Genomic DNA, 13,844 nt, shown 5'->3' with positions numbered 1-13,844 from the left:
GGGGGGGTGGGGGGTGCAGGACTGATTGGATTCTCCACAGACTTCATTATTTAGAACTTACTTTCATAGCTTTGTCCATCACTAATAATGTAGGGCTCATGTTGTATTTGCAGGGATCCCAGTGAAGTCAGGGGAAACACAAGGAGATTATACATTCTGAGCAAACCTCCGGGTTTGATGGACTTATTTGGAAACAAACATCCACCCCAGATTACAAATATCGACCCCCTGATTCAACGTCAGCTGTTTCCAGCCTCGTCTGATCGTCTGAACTCTCCTGTTCCTCGTCTCCTTCGACTTCTGTGACTCTTTTCCGTGTTCCTGAGATCAGGCAGCGCATAACCAACGTTTTGGAAAACCGCTGTCATGCCGACAGTTTGATGAGAATATTGACACCAGCTACTGGCTACAGCTAGCAGCCGTTTAGCTTAGCACAAAGACTGGAAACAGGGGGAAACAGCTAGCATTGCTCTGTCCTAATGTTACAAAATCCTCCTGTCAGCGTCTCTAAATCTCACTAGGTGACATGTTGTATTTTGCTGAAGGAAAATTAAAGGTGACGCATGGAACTATTTCTTGTCCGGGCGTAGTAACTAAGTCAGTGTATTACCCGCAGTAGATTTTCGCTCCCAGTTTAAAGAAGCAGCCGGGAGCACCGGCACCGAAGCTGAGTGATGTGCTGCATCTGCAAAAAAAAAAAAGCCAATATCAGTTGAAGTGTTGCTTCATTTTCGCTGCTTTATCTTGCGGTAAAACGGCCCTTCGCCTTTGGAACTAACGTTTTGTCAACCGACCGTATACCTACGCAGAAGCGCACAAGCGTAATACACTAAGAGTGTATCACACATGCTCATGTCAAACTGCCACGAACCGACACTGTAATAACCAGGGTTTGTGTTCTGAACGTCACGGCTGAGACAGCGAAATGCACATCGACGCCTTGTCGTGGTGGAAACCCGCGTTGTTTCAATCAATATTCAATCAAGCTGCATAATATTCATCATATTAAAGGTCAGTGCGGGTAGTTGCTGGCCAGTGGAAGATTTTTAAAGAAATCACTAACGGCGACATGAATGATTGTGTTGAATCTACAACGCTGAGCGCCTCTGGGTTTGTGTCTACAGTACGTATCTTGTCTCGTGTGTGTGTGTTTTTATTTTGTTCCACATTGTCATGGTGGTAATGAGAAGTGGGGGTGGCAGTGAAGAGTGAGGGATTGGATTCTCCACAGACTTCATTAGTTAAAACAAAGCCAGTTGTCCATTTGGGCTCTTTCACAGCCTAATTGATATTGATTTACTGATTTGCTCAAGGGTGATTTAAAAGCATGTTTGGTGTAATCGTCAATGCTGCTTTTTCTCCACTCTCTCTCTCTCTCTCTCTCTCTCTCTCTCTCTCTCTCTCTCTCTCTCTCTCTCTCTCTGAAGAGGAAGGCATTAGCGCTCCATCCTTCTGCTAACCAAGAATAAGTCTTTTCTGCTCTCTGATGAAGTGTGTGTTTTCCTCCTCAAGTTGACTTTCCTCCTCCCGAATCACACTTAATAGCCGTGGCTCTTTACACACACACACACACGGGCCTCCTCCCTCTTTGTCATTTCATCACCGTCACATTATTTTATGACATAATTGAGAAAAATCAAGGCAGATAATTCTCTTTTCTACCTCAGTGCGGGGAATTAGTGAGCGTTATCTTTTTCTTTTTCTTTTTTTTCCCGTTGTGGACTCTTCAGCCTCGATCGCACTGATAGATCGTCACCATCCCCCATAACTGGATAATGATAGTTATCATAAATGGTTAGCGGTTGGCTAAGTGAAGCATTGAGATCAATGGCGGTGGTGTTAGCGTTAGAATGAAGGAGGCCTTTTATCATGTTGATGGATGGCAGGCCTGTCTTTAATGTGACATGTTATGATCATATCAATTTGTCCTCAGTTCTCATCGACATCACTTTATTGCCTCTCCGTCTCTCACAGTCCATCACGCCGCACTGTAAATTCAGACTTGAAATGGCAGCGTGCCACAACGCCCCATAAACCAACCATTCCTCTTCCTCCCTCCCCTCTTCCAGCTTTCCCTCCTCTTTTTCTCTCGGGTTTCTGCTCTTTCCTTCTCTTTAATCCACCTTTATTTCCACTCTATTTTGATACCTCTCTTTCTCTATTTACTGTCCTCCTCCCCTCAATCCTTGACAGGCATCGGCAGGCAGCCTGAACGAAAGAGTGAAGGAATCAGACTGGGATTAAAATGTAATATCAGACTATTAAAGAGATTAGTGGTTGACATTTCGCTGTCTGAGCTACCCCCCAGATTGGGGGATAGCTCAGACTCTGGCATTCATGATATTGATTTATTTCCCGGCTTCTTTTATCGGTCCACATTCACATGGACAGCAGCAGATCTGATATGGTGGCCTTTTATGAGGAACCTTGTCAACCGGGGCCTTTGGCGCTAAGTAACTGCCGACCGGCTGCCAGGAATGATTGTTTAGGGAAGTGAAGTTTATTCATCAAATGTGTAGTTTTGAAAGAGCAGCAACACGAGGGCGGATGAGGACAGGACTGATTTCCGTTTCTCAAGTAGACAAAGGCAAGGTCCTGGTATTGAACCTGCTAATGAAAGCTTCAGATGGAACAGCGTTGCCACAAAAGAGCCTTAATTATTTCCAATTATGACAAACCATCATTTCTGCTCAATTATGTTGCACATCCTCAATGCTAACAAGGTAGCGGGACGTGATCAAGGTTCCCTATTAGTCTCTCTGTCAACAAAGAGACATGAGACAGACAGATCTGCCTTCGAAGAGAACATTTGTGACTCTCACATTCCTGAGTATCCACCTGTTCATGCACCTGAGCATCTGTTTGTTTCCAAGTCCGTCCGTCCATCCATCCATCCATCCATCCACCTCTGCTGATGCATCCTCTCAATCCGGCCCATATTGGGCCACATGCTTGTTCTCTTCAGGCCGGTTCCACGGCCCAAATCTGGCCCATATACGGCACGATGCTTCTAACACATCTGGACCAACTCTGGCGCACACACAGAAAACCTTTCGGCTGTCAGTCAACATTGGCGGATAACAGCGGGAATCTGCCCAGATGTGGAAGTATATGTGACTTTTCACAATAAAACCTGACAGCTGTGCCTCATGATGTGATTTGAACTTGATCCTGTGGTTAATGGCACCATTTTACCACTTTGTGTTTTCCTGTGTTTGTCTTAAAACTGTTTAAAATGCCACCGACAACAAACCAACATCTGGCTTTAATCATCACTGTTCTAAATGCAATAACTCGTAGAGCAACCGCTCGTCTTTTTCTTGCTGCATTGCACATAGACTTTCATTTGTAAGTGGCTGTTGTATGAGCACAATGATACACTCCGGGGTGTCCTGGTATAGAAAATAATGGACATGCCAGACTTGGACTCCACCTCATCCATTATATGAAACCACCTTGGAGGGTATTATCACGCACATGGTCTGCAACATTCTGCAGCATCTCCTCATGTGTCCCTCCTCCGATCGGGTCGGGTTTAAGTTGTGGGGAACAAAAATTCATGTTCACTGTAACAGACATAGAAATGCACCTGGAAGTCACTCGACCCTGCAGCTCTGTTTAGCTTTGCCTGCGTCCCACACTTTATAAATATATGTGCTATGTGTATATCTGTCACCTGTCATTGGCTTTGTCTGCCTCTGTGCTTAAAGAAACCACAGCGCCTCCTTCAGGAGTGGAGGCCTTTAAAGTGACTCACATCAATTGAAAAAAACAACAAAACAAACAAAAACAAACAGCAGATAAAACCACAAACACCCCCCCACCACCACCCCCACCCCCTCACGATACCATCTCCTCCAACCTTCGTTCTCCTTCCATGTTCACTTTGAACGATCTTCTCATCCGGCCGCCAGGTAATGGCCTCGCTTTCTGGGCTCCGCACACACCGGCATCACATGCGTCGCCCCAATCAACACCTTAATGTATCTCAATTTAACCACTATTGTAGCACACACATGCAACCCCTGTCTCTCTCCTTCTTCCTCTTTCACTCTCTCTGACACACACACACACACACACTCAGTTTATTGTGTTGTGAGCAGTGACGGGTCGGGGAGGGCGGCATCAGTAATGCGTGACGCGTGCCTCCATAACGCCGGCCTCATTTGCATGTGTGAGGAGGTCTGGGCTAATGGAGCTGATCTGTTGCGCTGTTATTAAATGGGGAAAGAGAAGGGGAGGAGAGGGAGGTGGGCGGAGGAGGGGGGGGGTTATTATTAAAGAGGAGGAGGAGGAGGGAGGGAGAGACAAAAAGAGGGGAGGTCTTCTCTCTTCTCCCAGAGGCATGATAGATGAGTCAGGAGTCTCCCCCTTCACTGAGTTTAGGTTGTTGTACAATGTGCACTGGAAACACGGCAACACACACATGTAGAAATTGTGCATGACTGTGTGTGTGTGTGTGTGTGTGTGTGTTGCGACCAGTGTGCATACCCTTTCAATATCACGAGGTAAATGAGGCCTAACACACTACTACCACTTCTCCCTTTTTGTTCACCCTTTACCACTCAGGTCGTTTTCTCTCGCTGCATTTAAATGTCCTCAATATGTCACACATGCATGCTTGAACACATGCATCCCTCCGAACACACATGTGGCTCGCTTGCGTGCACACACACACACACACACACACACACACACAGTGAATAACACCTGCCAGGGCTCGTGATTCAGAGCCTTTTTATAGCAGTTTTACTGCTGCATGTTACAGTGTAACGGCCGTTTCCCTGCTATTCCACCATCAAACTGTTCATCAGTGTCGTTCCCTTTGAATTGCAGACTGACAGATTGTAAAATAATGTTTCATGATTGCAATAATCGTGTATAGTTTCCATACTGAGATCAACAGTCCTGATGTTTTATTTTTCAATGTGCTGCTGCTTCCAGCCGTACGACATCATAAAAGGGTTGAAATATGTTGATATTCCCCAAACTAAGGTAATGAAAATGTATGGTTTCGCTGTCTGTAACGGTTCTCAGGTATCAACCACTCCAGCAGCTCCATCACCTCCTACGCTGTCTGTCCACATGCTTCAGAAGCAAATAACAGTTTTGCTAAATTATGTCTGAACACATTGTCTCTGGCAGCTTCCAGGAGGACGATGGTGTGACACGGCAGCGTCGCATTCAGCTTGGCGAAACTGTCATTTTCTCCGTGCATTCTGAGCGTACAGATGGAAAGCAGATGGGGAAGTTTTTATGTACACCCCCACCCCCCACCCCCCCGCTGTGAAAACACCTGTCACCATTAAAACCACTTCAAGTGGCTGAATTGGAGTTCCTTGCAGGCACCTTTCATTTTGAGTGGAACGTCCTTTTATGAGTATGAATGAATCAGTGATTCTATTTACTGTTGAGTCACTCCGAGTTGCGTCTTTCCCGATGCACCAGTGAACGCAGCATCAGTGAGAGGATGATTAATGAAATGGCAGCTCGTCGGTGTCGCTCAGGTCTCGATGTCGTCCAATCCTCTTCCCGCCCTCGGCGCTTTGGCACGGCCGTCTAAGAGACTCATCCTCCAATGGGAGAATGTAGATCCCTCTGGAGGCGGGCCAACAGCCCACATCTGACATCATCTTAAGAGTTGGCACAGTTCGGCGGAATGACACTGGCTGTCTCGAACACACACACACACACACACACACATGAATACACACCTGCGATGGAGATAAGACTGAGACGAAGAAGGAAAGTGGGAAGTCTTGGGAGGGGTGTGAAAGTCAAGTGTGTGAATGTATTTATCAGTGTTTTAAAGATGTGTGTGTCTTGGCGTGCTGATTGGTTGGGGATTGTGGGTACACTGTACGTGAAGCGGGATGTGTGTGTGTGTATGTGAAAGGCAGGATGGCAGGTGAGAAGGAGAGAAGTGTTAAAAACGAGAGAGGGAGAGTGTTAGAACGACACAGATGGGATGCTTAGAGGAGGAGGAGGAGGAGGAGGAAGAAGGGGAGAAAAGCATTTTTGAAGACAAAGAGGAAGTGAGCTCGGGCTTTCAGCACAATCAGATATCAAAAAGATCTTGTCCTGAAGCGATTAATCGATCGCTCCATCAGAACAATTGAATAATTGATGAACAATTGAAGTATTTTATGAAACATGCTCGTGTTCAAGCTTCTTAAATGTATGGATTCTCTGTATTTATCTGATTTATGTTGATGTGAATTGAATTTTTTGGGGCTTTCAACCGGTATTCAAACAAAACAAGTAATCTGAATAATCATGTGGAGCATGTTTTACCTTTTTCTTGCATTTTAAAGACTAAAAAAAAAACCAAACAAACAGATTAAATCAGTAATGAAAATAATCTTTAATTGCATCCCTAACTTGATCCCAAACATCTAATTAAGTCTGAGCATCGATATATTGAGTAAAGCCACAAGCGCGCGCTTCAGTAACCAGGCTTCCTGTCATATAAATGAGAAATCTGGTTTCTATAATCAGGATTTAGAGAAACCTGGAGTGAAGTGACTGCAACGCATGTGAAATCACTGCAGCTCCAACATGGGAGCGGTCTTGTCAGCGATGGTGTTCACAAGTGCCTGTGAGACCTGGCTCATAGTGTCTCCCTTCATGTAGTACTAATGCAGAGTGTGTGTATGTGTGTGTGTGTGTGTGTGTGTGTGTGTGCACCCGTGTCAGATCTTCTGTTAATCACAGTATGTCCAAATATGCCCGCGGTCCTCGCCGGGTCTCGCCACCTGCTCCGTCTTTGCGGCGGCTCTGGCACCGCCGCCCCGAGGAGGTCCCTAACATTTCAGCTTCGCTTTATGTCTCTCGCCAGGCCTGCAGCAGCGGCGCCACGCCGGCAGGAGTTTGCGCTCGGGTTCACACACGCCGCCAAAAAGCTGTCCGTCCACGGACCATAAGTCTGGCTCGCTTCCACCTGGACGCTGTTTTCCCATCTGTTTCCATATCAGTGATCAATTCTGACCCAGATCTTGTCGACTCGTGCAGTTGATCCTCCAGAAATCAGACATAAAAGCTTTTTTTTCTCTTAAACTAAATCATCCTTTCCTTTGTAAAGAGGCATGTTTATTATTTAAGTAGCTCTGTAGCGAGGAAGCTAATGCGCCTCTGGTCAGTTTGATGTTATAAAACAATCTCCGGGCCTAAAATGATTAAGTCACATCTACACAAACAAATGTCCTTTTAAAAACCACATTGTCAGCAAGTCATGAACTAAGACAAACTGCCTCGTGTTAAACGTGGCGTCAGTGTGTCGAGATCATCCAGTGGGATTTTAAACAGTTGTGGGAAAAGGCAGAGAGGATCCACACGCCGGATTATTGCTGCTCGACTTTTATTCAACAACACAGGGCAAAATTTCAACCCTGACAAACAGGCAAACGACAGGATAAAGGACAGTTTGATGGGTGATATCCATACGTACTGTACTGTAGAACAATCTGGAAATGTTCAATGAGACAGGTTTATTCAGTCCATCACTTTATCTGAAACATATATGACCTAAGAACGGTGGAGTTAGCGTTAGCATAGATAGGCAACATGACTGAAAGGACAAAAGAAAGGTGAAGAAGACTCCCACGGTCACGGCAGAGGCCACACAGGTCGATTGACACGTCACCTCTGGGAAGATCGACACGGATGAGAGCTGAGAAAAAGCTTCAGTATGAAAGATGCATCATGTTCTCAATTCAGCTGCGCTTTGTTTTCGGGGAGTTTTACCGAGTCACCGTCTTTACTTTGACGACGCCGGTGGAGTTATTTCGTCCTCGGCGGTCGGAGGGGAGACTCTGATCTGACTGGACGTGAGAGTAAATGACTTCTTAAATGACCTTTTTCTCAGGTTGGATTTTTTTATTTTCAAACCCAAGCCTCGAATGTAAAATCCTGTCGCTCCGGATCTGTCAGGTTTCATCATCCTCAGCCAAATATCAAGTGAGAGGAGTTCTAGGGGGTTTGACTGTGTCTTTAGTGTCATCAAACCCATAGAGTTACTTTAATGGAGTTTTATTGGAGCCTTTATAACTGCCTCTGCATGTTTTAATATCCAGCTTAATAAGTAATAAGAACCATGGAGTGTAAACGATCTGCGTGTATATATGTATGTAGATTCAAAAATATGAGGGATGGAGTGTGTGTGTGTGTGTGTGTGTGTGTGTGTGTGTGTGTGTGTGTGTGTGTGTGTGTGTAAACCTGCAAGTGCGAGCAGTGTGTGTTTGATGTTCCATTTACCCTTTTTCATAATTCATGGCAGTGGGAAAATGGACTGAAAGCGGAGGTGGCTATTGTGTGTGTGTGTGTGTGTGTGTGTGTGTGTGTGTGTGTGTGTGTGTGTAGCAGGATAACAGGATGAGCGTTCTGTGGTTGGAGATGAAACAGACAAGAGTGTGTGTTTGAAATGCAAAGAGTGGTGATAGCAGTGATTGGCCACTGTGTTGAGGAGGGGCAAGGTTTTTCTCATCATTTCATCATAATACACACACACACACACACTCGCTCTCTCTCTTACACACACACACACACACACACACACACAGTGGTTATTAATGATAGTATTGTTAATTCATTATTATTTTATTTACCTCTGTGACATAAAACCCGGGCTAATTCGGCACAGCTCTGAGCTCTGGGGGTTTTTGTGTGTGTGTGTGTGTTTGTGTAGCATTTAGTATAATGCTTGGCACACACAGACACACACACACACACACACACACAGACACACGCACACACACACACACACACACACACACACACACACACACACACGTCTAGTGGTGGGGCCTGGGGACCAATTTATTTACATGCAGTGGAAGAGGAACTGAGAAAGGGATAAAACAAAAAGGGGAAAGAGAGAGAAAGAGGAAACAGCAGGGAATTATGGAGAAAATCCATTGGAACGAACAAGTTTCTCGACTGTTCCCAAGGACAGACAAGGCCGATTTACTATTTAGATGGCTCAGTGTGTGTGTGTGTGTGTGTGTGTGTGTGTGTGTGTGTGTGTGTGTGTGTGTGTGTGTGTGTGTGTTACCAGCATCTTATGTGGTTTCTATCATATTTCCAGAATGTAGCAAAACTTGAGTTGAAACTGCCAAACATCTTCTCCTTGTTTGAGTTTGGAAACGAGACGGTGACAAACAACAGGGCGTCGTCTGCTCATGGTGGAATCATTGTGTGGGAAGTAAATGTACACGTATGTCGTCACCATAGAAACCAGCATATGTGTTCAGCAGAGACTGTCCTGTAAACAAACAACAAACTTGTTGTTGCTTGTTACGACCGAAAGTTACGTGTCGTTGCTGGGCGGCCTCTAGTGGTCGTAGTAATTATGACACGAGCAAAGGAGGAAGTCAGGTGACGCAGATTTCTTCCTAAACCTAGCCAAACCGTGACCATCCCACAGCGTTAACTGCGTGTTTGTTGTTGTTACCATGACAACAAAAAAGTCCGGTACGCCTGCAGCTGGTACGCTGGTGTAGCTTGTGTTGTCGTTACCGTGACGACGAAGGTCCAGCATGTCATGTTATCGTCTTGTTGCACCTTCGCTTTGTTTATGTTTCATTAATGCAGTTAATGTTTGTTTGTTTTGATGGTGACCATTCTTCCTGTGTTTCCAGCTTTTTAACGAATCTGTTTCTTCTTCTTGACTTGCAGGCAGGACGCCAGCGACCTCTCTGGACCGATACAAAGGTACTGTGATACACCTCCTAATCTTTGTCTCTCTCTTTTTGCCTTTTCACCTCCTCGCTCCTTTCTCTTCCCATCGGCCTCATCCTCAATGAGGCATGCAGTGTGTCTCCAGGCTTCAGGCCAAAGACTGACTACTGACTACTGACTACTACACCGGAGCGCTGCTGGCGGTGATCTTTGGGTGGGATAACGTAGAAGGACAGGACACAGATGAGACGAGGTGGTGGGTAAAGAGAGAGGAGAGAGACAGAGAGAAATAAAGGGAGAGAGAAATAAAGGGAGAGAGAAAAGGGAAATTGGAAAGGAGAGATGTGATGCGGCTTCAGATGTACGGCCGAGGAGGGTCATTAAACTAAACCCTTCGGCGACAGAGCGCCAGATCAAGCGAGGGGAGGGCAGAAGGGGAGAAGGTTTAAATAAGGGCCGATCCTAAAATAGCCAAGACCTATTTCTCATCTGAGGCAGAGTTAACAGGAAAAGGACGAATATCCTGCCCTGAAAACCATCAATGCTCCCCCCTCACACACACACACACACACACACACACACACACACACCCTCCACCCAAGTACTTCCAACATGGCGAGAGATAGTGAAAAAAGAGAAGGGACACTTTTTCATCCGTACGATCCATTAAACATCACAAGAACCCCCATGAAGAATTACGGTGCAGCTGTAATGCTTTACGATCAGGATTATAGTCTCACTGTCGCAGCACTCGTTAACAATATCACCGTTTGTGCCAACTACAAGTGCAACTGGTTGACAACCGGCGGGCCGAGCGTCAGTCCGCTCGTTAACCCGTCATGTAAGTGTATTGGTTTTTGGTTTTGTTCTGTGACGGACAGGCTGAGACGCCCGGCTGGTTGATTGCTGAGTTGCCGTGGAGATGAGTGTGTTTTTATGAATGAAGTGTTGTATGTCAGTGAAAGTGCAGAGGACAAATAATCTGCAGTGGGTTCATGATGCCACGGATATGTGTGGTACCGGATTAAATACATGAGTTGTGAGTTTGGACTCTTCTGGTGCGTTTAATGACACTGCAAAACGTAGTGAACGGCATTAAACGTAGCAGAGAAGCTATAAAGAAACATAAATATTGTGTAGAGGAAATAGTGAATTTGGTCCCTTTTTTTTTCTTCTAACGTTAGAGTGGCAACAAAAAGAAAGGAAAGACAAAGGTGAGGAAATGTGATGGATTACCTGTGTCAAGCCGGTTTTAAGTCTCTGTGAGCTGCTTTTCATTCTGTGGTGAAATGAAGTGAATCTAATGGCTCCCTGGAAAGTAAGAAAATCCATTTCAGAACTTTTGGCATATTTGGAAAATACTCAGCGGTAATGTAAAGAATATGTGATTTTAATGGGCCGGATCATGTGCGAGCACCGATGTCGTCCTTTAAGTTACTCAGCAGCTGTATGAATTTAACTTTTTGCTTTTTATTGATCGTTGTTTTTATCAGTTTAACCTCTAAATAAGTGTTTGGCACTGAGGATGAGGAGTTTTACATCATTCCGTCTGCGTCACTTCCTCACAGCGGAATTGGATGATATTGATTTTAATAGTAAAGTCCTCCATAGGCTGGAGCTACACCTGATGCACGCCGCAGGTGAACCAGCTCCGATCAAAAAACAGGATCCGGCACAGAATGAGACGCCGGCGGAGACGAAGCAAAACACAGGAGGAAAAGAAAGAGACGATGACTGTGGCTGTGAATAATTAGGCAAAATAGTTTGCTTTTGTTTTTCTCTCTGATTGGAGAAAATAGGCGAGGCTGTGACTGTCGCATGAGCTCACACACACACACACACGCACATGCACGCACACACACACACAAACACACACACGCGCACACACACACAAGCGATGTGTGTTACACGCTAATCCTCCACACAGCTGCGTCATTCTGGAACGTGTGTTTACTTCCTCTCTGCCTCCGCCGCTGCCGCTGCCACCACTATCACCACCGCCGACCCCCCACAATCCCCTGCAAACACACGCACACACACACACACACACACACACACAAACAAACACACACACAATCACACAAAAGAGAACTGGGCGTATAATTTGATCCTCTGCGCTCTCCTCCTCTAATGAAGCTCTCTGGCGGTTTGACTGACACCCGGCTCGTTATTTAAGCGTCTGTTTTGGGCCGGGAGGAGGAAGAGGAGCTGGGGGGAGGAAGAAGAGGAGGAGGAGGAAGAGGAGGAGGAGGAAGGAGGAGGGGGATGAGGAGAAAGAAATAGGAAAAGTGCAAACAAGGGAGCTGAAAGAGAGGATGGGGGTGGATAACGAGAAGACAGGAAATGAAAAGAGGCTGGAGAGATGGAGTAGGGAAGGAGGAGGAGAGGATCATGGGAGAAAAGGAGACAGAGGGGTGAAAAAAGGAGGGAAAAGATGGAGTGGAGTTTTAAATGAGGACAGCGGCAATCAAGAGAAAAGGAGACAGTTTGGGAGGAGGAAGAGTTGATGCCGGAAACAGGGGTGATAAAGGGTGTGAAGGGATTGTGTGCATGAGTGTGTATATCAGTGTGTGTGTGTGTGTGTGTGTGTGTGTGTGTATAATTGCAGGTCTTTGTGCTGATAATGTTCTTTGAAGGCACACAGCTGATAATTAGCGAGCGTGGCTCCACGGATGCCTTTCAGCGTTGGTCATTATAAGCCGCAAACCTACTATTGGCTCTGACATGACCTCCCGAGACAGGGAGGACGCCGCTCGCACACACACACACACACACACACACACACACACACACACACACACACACACGTGCACGCGCACACACCGCCCTCACATGAAAAAAATACACAAATCGGCGTAAACAAGCGTTGATTAGTGTATGAATAGCATCAGCTCACAAGTGGAACAGATACAACAGCTCTCCAAAGGCCTCAAGTTCCACTTTGGCACGAGGGCTGCAGGTGTGTGTGAGACGCACAAACACACACACACACACACACTCACACACACACACACACTTCCTGTTTACAGAGCCAGACACACATAGACAGCAGAGACTATAATTACAGGGATTCACACAATGTGGCGTCCCGGTACGCTGCGTCCGTTATTGCCTCCCCGGTTGCCACATGACAACAGCGGTCCCTCGCTACAGCGAACTGCTCGGCGCGCCGCTCCTGGCCCCGCCTCCTCCAGTATTCCCACATCTGAATATTTATGAGGCAGAAACTGGCTCGCCGCAGTCGGAAGAACACTGGCTGGAGTATTCTCCCTCCTCAACAGTGACAGTTATCAGTGTTAAAGGATCCTTCCTGGGCTCTAATTTATCCCCCAGTGAGAAAATGTTCGACAAGAGATGCAGTGTGGAGGACGCACTTTCTATTAAAACAAAAAAACAAAAAAACAAAAACGCTCTCAGTCAGCATAACTGAAAACACATTGTCATTTGACAGCGAGGAGGAGGGATCTCTTCAGTTTGGCGTCGGGTTTTTGTGCGGAAAGTAAAACAAAATGATGCCGTGTGTCTCGACAATCAGGATGATGATGCAGACTTTTGCACAAATACACAATGATGATCTCACAGGCCTGAGTCACTACAGATTTTATTTATTTATTTATTCTTTTTTTATTTTTTGCTTTCTTCTTCTCTGTGTGCCTGAAAATCAGAGCGAGAATTTTCTTTGTCTCTAAGAAAAGAGACAAACCAGCTTCTTCCCTCGTTCCCCGGCAGCAGCCTGAGGTGCGTTCACGGAGGGTAAACACAGGCTCCAGTGCAGCAGGTGAACACTTGCTCAGAGACACTTAAAGGGTCAATTCACCCAAATACTAAAAAAAAACAAACAAAAACAAAAGAAGTCAACAAAGAAAAATGAAATCTGGGACACTGCAGCTTTGGTATTTGAGTTGTGTCATAACCACGAGGCGACTGGAGGTTTCAGCTGCACTCCTTGGTCTTCAAATAGACTAAATATGTGTTTGTTTAAACATAAAATCCCTGAAAGAAGCGAGATTGTCTTTATAATTCGGGCGACCTGACCCTTTAAACGCTCCCACCTGGTCCCACCGTCACAGCAGGGAAACGCTCTGTGGGGTTTTAATTGTGAGAGGCTGCGCTGGTGTCATGCTCACACTTCATCCATTTTTCATCTAAACACATGAATTATGAAGAAC

General features: G+C 45.8%; 1 protein-coding gene across 1 annotated transcript in view; it reads left to right on the top strand.

The window, feature by feature from the left end:
• The window catches only part of celf2 (cugbp, Elav-like family member 2), a 196,909-nt gene that overhangs the window by 31,201 nt on the left and 151,864 nt on the right, over nucleotides 1-13,844 (top strand). Inside the window, exon 2 of the mRNA XM_087170811.1 lies at nucleotides 9,673-9,708. Within this exon, the coding sequence (XP_087026937.1) occupies nucleotides 9,673-9,708 (36 nt within the window). The remainder of the gene's footprint in view (nucleotides 1-9,672; nucleotides 9,709-13,844) is intronic.

This window comes from Seriola lalandi, unplaced genomic scaffold (assembly GCF_002814215.2).
Source record: "Seriola lalandi dorsalis isolate HSWRI2012SDOR001 ecotype SW California unplaced genomic scaffold, Sedor1 jcf7180002054961, whole genome shotgun sequence".
Taxonomy (NCBI): domain Eukaryota; kingdom Metazoa; phylum Chordata; class Actinopteri; order Carangiformes; family Carangidae; genus Seriola; species Seriola lalandi.
The sequence above is the reverse complement of the archived record's forward strand: the minus strand, read 5'-3'. Positions and strand labels throughout refer to the sequence as shown.